The sequence below is a fragment of the Prorops nasuta genome, unplaced genomic scaffold (assembly GCF_024137725.1).
Source record: "Prorops nasuta isolate Cenicafe-Biocafe unplaced genomic scaffold, Cenicafe_Pnas_1.2 PNAS00033, whole genome shotgun sequence".
Taxonomy (NCBI): domain Eukaryota; kingdom Metazoa; phylum Arthropoda; class Insecta; order Hymenoptera; family Bethylidae; genus Prorops; species Prorops nasuta.
Window position 1 is genome coordinate 1,541,626 of NW_027116830.1, and position 8,194 is coordinate 1,549,819.

At 35.4% G+C, this 8,194-nt stretch overlaps 2 protein-coding genes across 3 annotated transcripts in view; both read right to left on the bottom strand.

The window, feature by feature from the left end:
- The window catches only part of LOC136783491 (rap guanine nucleotide exchange factor 2-like), a 111,488-nt gene extending 110,106 nt beyond the window's left edge, over positions 1-1,382 (bottom strand). For both annotated transcript variants that reach the window (XM_066743699.1, XM_066743696.1), the window contains exon 1: positions 1,102-1,382. The gene's annotated coding sequence lies outside the window, so the exon portion shown is untranslated. The remainder of the gene's footprint in view (positions 1-1,101) is intronic.
- Positions 1,383-2,095: 713 nt separating this feature from the next.
- Positions 2,096-4,003, bottom strand: Usp39 (ubiquitin specific protease 39). Its single transcript, XM_066743471.1, has 8 exons — positions 3,869-4,003; positions 3,618-3,793; positions 3,309-3,534; positions 2,939-3,225; positions 2,721-2,849; positions 2,591-2,652; positions 2,279-2,501; positions 2,096-2,199 (listed from the first exon to the last, which is right to left on the bottom strand). Exons 2-8 carry the CDS (start codon positions 3,684-3,686, stop codon positions 2,137-2,139), a joined length of 1,059 nt encoding a protein of 352 aa, XP_066599568.1. The 5' UTR covers positions 3,687-3,793; positions 3,869-4,003; the 3' UTR covers positions 2,096-2,136.
- Between the last annotated feature and the right edge of the window lie 4,191 nt (positions 4,004-8,194).

Genomic DNA, 8,194 nt, shown 5'->3' on the forward strand with positions numbered 1-8,194 from the left:
TCTCCTCTCTTCACGGCGAACCCTGGGGGACAGAGGAGAGTGTTCACTCTGGGGCCCCTCCCGCCACGCCGGTCCCTCTATATGGCCGCCACGCGATTCAACAGATTTTTGTGCCCGTGACTCGCGCGCAAAACAGGTATTTAGGCTACACAGGGAGCTATAAGAGCGGCAAGCGGAGGGGCACACGGCCTCACAGCACGTAGAAACATTGGCAAGACGCCGACGCGCGTTCGTTCGCTGCCTCATGCAGTTCGAGAATAACTGCCACAAGAAAATTAGAAGCTCTAGCCTCGCCAAGAAACCGCGACATTCCATGAAAATATATTCAGGGTCCGCCACATAAAACATCCTAGCGTATAGACGAAACAAGATTTGTCACCGTAACTGTAGCAGATGTGAAGTTTTTACAATGGACTTTTTCAAACCTCTTACTATGTGCATCTAAGGAGGTTTTATGCAGAATTTTGACATGTTTAATAGCTGCGGGAAATGAGCAGAAACATTTTCTCAAGTGCATGCTTTTGGACCGTTTTACGTGGTGTTCTTTAATAAACCTATATGATCAATTCAATCTTGATCTCTCTAATCAATGTAAATCTATTGTAACAATTTTACGACCAAAAAGGGAGTAAAATGGTATGTGTGTATTTCTCGTCTCGAAAAAGTTAGAGTAGGTATAGAGAGCCTCTGCAAAAATTGTCTGTAAAAATTGAATCCTTTTAAGAGTCTTGTCGAGAATCGTCTAATAAACTTCTATGCAAATTCTCAGGCTCACCACGGACGCAGCTAGCAGTGAAAGAATCTCTCGAGTGATCAGTCGCCGTTGTTTGCACGAGACCGTTACTACCAGTGCTAACAACTTTTAGCAGATGTAACTGATTCTCCTTACGCATAAACTTAATCAGCAAAAAAATTTATTTTGACACTTTTTCCATTCAATTCTAAAGTCAAACCGACTCCTCTGCTGTTCTGTAGGGGTCAGGTGTGTCTACACATGCACATGTTTAGATATAAATATCACACCCGTAGGCGCGCGTAAATGAAAATAAATTCGTGTTTTAAATGTTCATGCTTCCGGCACAATTTCCGGTGTGGTGTTACCTTTAAATGTGCGTTGTTCAAACCGGTGATAATCCACGTGCTGTATCCAATGGCAATACACAGAACACTGAAAACATAGCATGTACACTCGCGACGAATTTGCGGCTCCAAAAGTTTTCCCAAAACAATCGTTGAACTCGCGATAAGAGGAGACAAAGAAGTAATAGAGTTGATGCAGAAAAAGAAAAACGCGCGCAAATAACAAAGTAAAGAAAGCAACGACGTCCGTGAGGATGAACCACAAATCCGCTTCGCGTGGCCGGCTGTTACTCGAACGTCGGTCGTCGGCTCGACTCGGGTCTCTCTCGGCAATACGGTCGGTTCAAGTCGGCAGTTTCAACTGTGTAAGTGTGTATGTACCTCTCCCCCCTACCAGTGCCTTTTTATCCCTACCAATCCTCAGAAGCAAACAGCAACCGAAGCAACCATGAAAGCACACACACACACACACACACACACACATACACCCAAACGAAATCCTCACTGACTGGCTTGGCCCTCCCTCCTGTACGTCTAGTTCCCCTTCCCATCTCTTACTTCCCATCAACTTCCATAAGCTTGCACTTCCGATCTCCTCGGTCACATTCGGTAATCCTCGGTTTACCTCGACTCAAAAATCGCTAAGGCCACCAAAAAATCACCCAGACCGGTGTTTTTAACTTTTCGGTCAATTTGAGTGATCGTTAAATATTAATGAATTATTTAAACTATTCTTTAGCGATTAGATAAGTTTATCAAGATGTTTACCAACAGAAGGAAAAACTGGGCTTGAGCAATAGTACAAAACGAATTATACAATTGCATTACCGATTGAGAGTAATCTCGTTTCTTTTAAGATAAAAGATTTAGGATTAATATTTTAATAATATTTGTATACTTAAAAGGGTACTAAAAAGTATCGCTAATCCATTGTAATTAGTGATTAGAAAAATTTGTTTTGAACCGATCGTTAAGTTTCTTGCTGCTAGAAAGTATTTATAATATCTCACAGATATACAAAGTGTAAAATTTTATTACAAATAACTGTTTACATCATCAAGTCTTTTTTGACTTTTTTTCACCATTTTCAGCTAATACTTCTTTCCTTAATTCGTAGATCTAAAATGATATTTTATTTGCATAAGATAATTATTTTGTACTGCATTTAATTAATCAATTAACCACACGTGAACCTTACCTGAATATAAGCTTCGGTTAATGTTATCATTTGCGGTAAAATTTGAGTTACGTGTAAATCTTGCATTTCATACCACTGTCCGGTTGCTCGATGCAAAATGTGAACGCGGTATGTTCCTTGGCCTGGTTCTCCATCATGCACTATATTCGCTACTAAATCATATGTTGTATGTGGATGTTTAGCTTTTATTTCTGGTGTCAAAATATCTCCAAAATCGACATTTCTATAGGTTTTCATTTAAAAATTGTTGCTATTATTATAAATGCCATCAAATATATACCATAATGATCGATAAAATTTGTAAACACTTACTTGACAGGAAAATTAACAATAGTTGGATTTTTTTCAACAAAAAAGGTATTTTTAGTAAATCTCTGTAAAAAAAAGTAAGCATAAGTATTCTTTCTAAATATATTTTAAGAGAGATAAATTTTTCTCTTACCTTTATATACAGAATAAGGTAAGGTGGTAATTCAGTAATTTCAAACCGTTTCAAAAAATTCTCTTTATATGTCTTATATTCCTTTTCTGTTATAGCATTAAATTTATTTAATAGTGTATATAAATTAACCTGGAAAACATTGAGATTAAATACACGAAAGCCATAATTTGTTAGAATTTGTATGTTACTGCAATATAGATTTATAATATAATATATACCTGTGGAATTATATTTTCTGTAAATTGATCTTTAAAAAGTGGAGGAGGAGGCAGATCACAAGTTAAATAAAGAAAAGGACTCTCTGTTACAGTTTCACCATATTCAACAGTATTGAGTAGCTCGCTTCTTTGACTTTCCTCCAATTCTAAGGGTGGTATTTTTCGAGTGTATATTCTCATATGACCCAAAAATGTCTTGTAAACTATACTTGAATCGCGTTTTTTTGTACCATTCAATGCTAAATGAAGTGCATTAAGAAACCAGGACAAGAAGTCTACTGGATCACCTTTGATATAAATAAAAAATTATTAAAAAATGCACTACTTATATAAAAATCTAGATAAATATCATGTAATCTACAATTTATACCTTGCTCTGTGAATTGAAATCTTTTTTTACTCCATAAGACAACAGCTTGCAGCATTTCGTGCGGACTGACATGTGCTTTAAAGTTTCTGGGATTCCATAATTTTCTCATTAATTCACCAAAACGTTGTACCAAAAGATAAGAAGAATCTCCAGGAGGTCTCTTTACGTGCGAGTAATTTGACTCTCTTAAAAAAAAATCTCTTAATGGAGTAACATGAGAAAGACCCTAAAATATTATTTCTATTAGGAAGGGCTATGTTTTGACCATTTTGAAGAATTAATATTTGATAAAGTTTAAAGAGAAATTACCTGTAAAATAACATTGCAATAATCATTCGCCTTAATATTATTCATTCCAACAATTCCTGGCGAATACATGGATCCATCGATCGCTCTGGATAATTTATCACTTTTATCCAGTTTAGCAATTTGAGCTTTATCAAATGTTGGATTTAGAACATATTTAATGTCATCCAAGGATGAATCTATAATACAAGCATGTGTAATCATTAACATCTGGATGTATGAATCAAGAAATGAAATCCATACCTAGTACTTACCTACTATTTCATAATTATCTGGCAAACAATAAAATTTTAATGTATGAAGATTTAAAAAAACATGATGACTCTCCGCTACACTATGGGTGTAAGCGTGTGTATTTGTGCCTCTCCCTTGAAAGTACTTTCCACAAACCAGACACGCGTACACATTGATTCTTGACAGCGAAACTGAACATAGTTTTTCGAAATCAAAATCCAAAAACTGACGATTGATAGTATCTAAATACGGACATAAACGAGGTCCATCCAATCTAGGAACTTCTAAAAACAAAGTTAAAAGACGTACGGTAAATTGTAACCATAAAATAAATTTACCTGTCAAATTCGAGACATTCGAAATTTATAAATCCAACAATACGCAAATATTGCACATAAAATATAATATTTAAATCTCACTTGCGTTATCCAGCGTTGCCAACTCCGCCATTTTGAATTATGCTACCAAAACATACTGCGGCAGTCGGTATGATCGGTACCGGTCGGTTGTCGGTAACTACAGAGCATAGCATGGAATATGACGACGTATACAGTCAGGAAAGTAAGCATTACACCACTACACCACAATTTTTTGATCTTGACGATTCTTTGCAAAAATCTACGTCAACTCATCCCAAGCTAAACCCATGCAACAGCTAATAAATAACAATTCATTCTCGATATAATTGCCATTCAGCCCCGGACGCTTGGATATATTGAAATAAAAGCTGATATTATTAGAACCACTTTAATACTTTGCCGCGGCGGCAGCCTTATTTGTAGTTCTCGGCATCTGATGATTATCTTTAAATGTCCTGATCGTAATATTGCCTCCAATTTGCATTAGTATCAATTGACTTGTTTCTTATCAACAAATGTTATAAAAAATTGAAGATGCGTCTGGAATAGTCAGAAGCACTGAAAACCCACGAATATTTGCCACAAAAAACAAGTAAATCCGATTATTATTAAGTAGGAAATTGCGATTTGAAAATTTTTTAAATGAACTCGAAAGTTTACATTCTTCGCGGAGCGTTGACGCTATCCCCTCCCTCGCATACTAGAGTTTCGAGCGCGTGTCGCCTTATGCTTTCGGACCCTCGATTATAATCTTCTCTCTGACCACAATAAAATAGTATAATTAAGCTTCACGCAGATATTCCGTTCACCAAATTAGATTATCAGAAATGCAATCCTTTAAACCGCAACATTAACGATATCATTCATACACAACGCTATGCCCGTATCGTTAAGTAGCATTTCCGATTAGAACTGCCTTCGCCATTATCAAGAATAGTCTCGCTTTAACCTTCAACATCTTCTTTAGTTCAGTCTTTGTCTTAAGCCAAGTGCCACGCTGAAATTCGAGTTTAGCTTATTTGTTCAATGGTACCCCAAAGGTATAAAAGGAAAACATAATTATGTTATAAAAGTAATTAATTAAAGAAATTCTTTTTTTCTCAGCAATTTCGCTATATTAATAAAAAAAAAAGTATTTCGTTTCGTCATTAAAGTGCTATAGTGGGTTTAAAATTAGAATCAGATATAGCTTCATTATATTGACTCACGTTTTCGGCTATCACTCTGCATGCCGGTGCGAGAGATGGTGTCTAAACTTCTATGTGGAACTCGACTCCATTCTAATCTTATCTGCTTATGGGGAGGATCGTAGCTTGAATAAATTTATAATTGAGAATCGGACGACGGAAGTTTTTCCGCGTAGTGCATTATAAATTAAATTATCAATATATATTATCACTATATGATTGCGCTTTTCAATATTTTATTGTCTGTGATAAATTAATTGGCGAAACTTTTAAAATTAGCATAGAGACAATAAGTAAGGAGTGAAATTGGCCGAGAGGTCCATGAATCAATTTGGCACGATGTACAGTATTTTAGGGACCGTGCATACCAATACAATGACAGTGAGATGAGAATATGTGTATTGGTGTATATGCATACTATCAGTACAAACTATCGGTCAATTTTCGCAGTTTTGGGGCACCAATTTATTTATATATGTATACAGTTATAAATTGACACTTTGCTATCATTGTATTTGCTATACTCTCCCTATAGCAAAGCCCCAGTTTTGTCAAGTTGTAACCGGCCCTATGACACACTGGTATGTCTATTGGGTCTATCGTCTCAATCTTTACGATCGTCGAAATCCGTGGCTGTTATGCGACGCCATAGTCACTTGGTGCTGTGCCCTCTTTCCTCCCCTTCCCCCATGATGTGTACGAAACATTTAAGAATAAAAAATTTCTTTTCCATGTAACGAGCATGCAAGTGATATATTGTTTGAAATTATACAATTTTGTACAAGAACGCGTATGATACAATATCTTAGGACTCTAGAAAAAACATATAAACAAGACTATCTATTACAAAAAAATTTTCAAAGTTTTGTAAAATTTAATATAAATCAATAATATTCATTTTTTTAATTATTTATTTTCTTTTCAATAAAAAAAATTATTATTATTGTTAAGGTTATTTTAGTCATAGTTAGTGCATTAGATAGTATAATCTACGTAGTCTTAAATTAATTATAAACATTATTTAAATTATTTTTAATGTCAAAAACCTTACGCGTTCGGTACATGAGCACAAACATAACATGATTAATAATGCTAATTACCCGAATTTAATAATATAAATACATTGTCAGATGAATAACGCGGCTGACTACTGGTACCACAGAAAATGGTCGACATTATTTGGATACCAAAAATGATTCAGTGTCACAGGGCTGATTGTAACATTACACCAATCTCACCGCAGGTCTCCCCCACATTACTCGCAAATTTAATATAAAAATGAGCCAAAGCACGACTTTATAAAATTCCACCGCAAGTTTAAAATCTATATTTCGTTCTGTAATATCGATATGCGGATTTCCCTTAAAGAGCTTTTGTATACATTTTTCGAGGTTTTGCCTCACGGTGTTTTCTCAGCAGAGAGATTTTTCTCGAGTGCGATCGAGGAAGCGACGCGAAACTTGCAACCGTCTGCCGAGTTAAAGAAAGGCGCGAACGTTGCCGTTAAAACAGTTCATGCATATTGAAAATGGCTCGATAAACAAATTCCTTTGACTAGTTTTTATTACATGGCGATTTATCGTTTAATCTTAATTTTCTTAAAGATATAAGATAAAACCAATAAAAGCCATTTTACCGTTTTCGCAAGTCGGACATTTTGGCGTAATAAAAAGTTCATTTATGAAGCTTCTTAATTCAATATTCAGAGGAACTCCTGTGAAGTTTCTCAGATTTTCTTTCTATATACGTATACTTGAAGCGCGACACATTCGTGAGTCGAGTGCTAACCATTAACTTTGAGATATTATCGTTTCCCCGGGCAAAAGAAAACAGTCTACCAAATCGCTTAGAGAAGAAATTTATTTGTTAAATAAACACGAGAATATGTAAACTTGTTGAGAATTTTCCTATTCGCGGCTTTCTTGGAATAATTTTTTCTTTAATAACACCGTTTGCTCGTAACGCTTATGATGGTTGACGGATGAGCGGGTAGCAAGGTGCTCCCACCTAAAGGCTGATCCCATCGCGCGCGGTTGTTATCTATATATACGATATGCAACTTTAGCGCGCCTAAATTCAAAATCCTTACTTTTTCCAACATTTTTCTTTCATTCTCATTTCCTCTTAAAGTCGAGTCCAGAGTTGCGTGTGTGGGACGCGTCTCAGTTGCAAGCCTGGACTCACCGCAACACTTTTCCAATACACAAGTAAAGATTCTAATACACGGTACATGAATTCACGCGTGGTGTGTGGACATTTTTGCACGACAAGCGATTTTTTGCGCGACCGGTGCCGTTTGGAACAGGCGCAACGCGTCTCCACAGTTCCTTACGATACGCCGCAGGTGTATTTCAAACGTTCCGTATCCGAACATTTATTCTCAAAATAGATTTCAATCTATTTTATTTGATCCATTATATAGACTAGCATAATTTTCACTATTATTTTGATAAATATATTATAAAAAGCTATATTCAATAAAACCATGAACATTACAAATATTTTATGCAATTCTGATTCATTTACTCCTTTTCCTATTTTTTTTTCTACTATTTAAAGAATATATTACACAACTTTTTATAAATTAAATGATTTAATTTTGTCTCGTAGAGAACATTTTATTGTTTTAAGGTGTTAAACCCTGTGTCCATGATCCGAGAAATCGTTTCAAGTTCTAGAGGTCTAAGAAATATACAGAAAATAAATTTATTATTTTTCCATCAAAATCGTACATTGATTTGCTAAATATTTTTGCAAACTAAAACTCGAACAATTCTTTAAATCATATATAGACATAGAA

Bases quoted from the DNA above. Each gene is read 5' to 3' on its own strand.
- Usp39 (XM_066743471.1), bottom strand. From the start codon at position 3,686: ATGTATTCGCCAGGAATTGTTGGAATGAATAATATTAAGGCGAATGAT. The intron at 3,226-3,308 runs GTATAAATTGTA...TTTATATCAAAG, and splicing joins ATTTCAATTCACAGAGCAAG to GTGATCCAGTAGACTTCTTG. The intron at 2,653-2,720 runs GTAAGAGAAAAA...TTTTTTTTACAG, and splicing joins ACCTTATTCTGTATATAAAG to AGATTTACTAAAAATACCTT.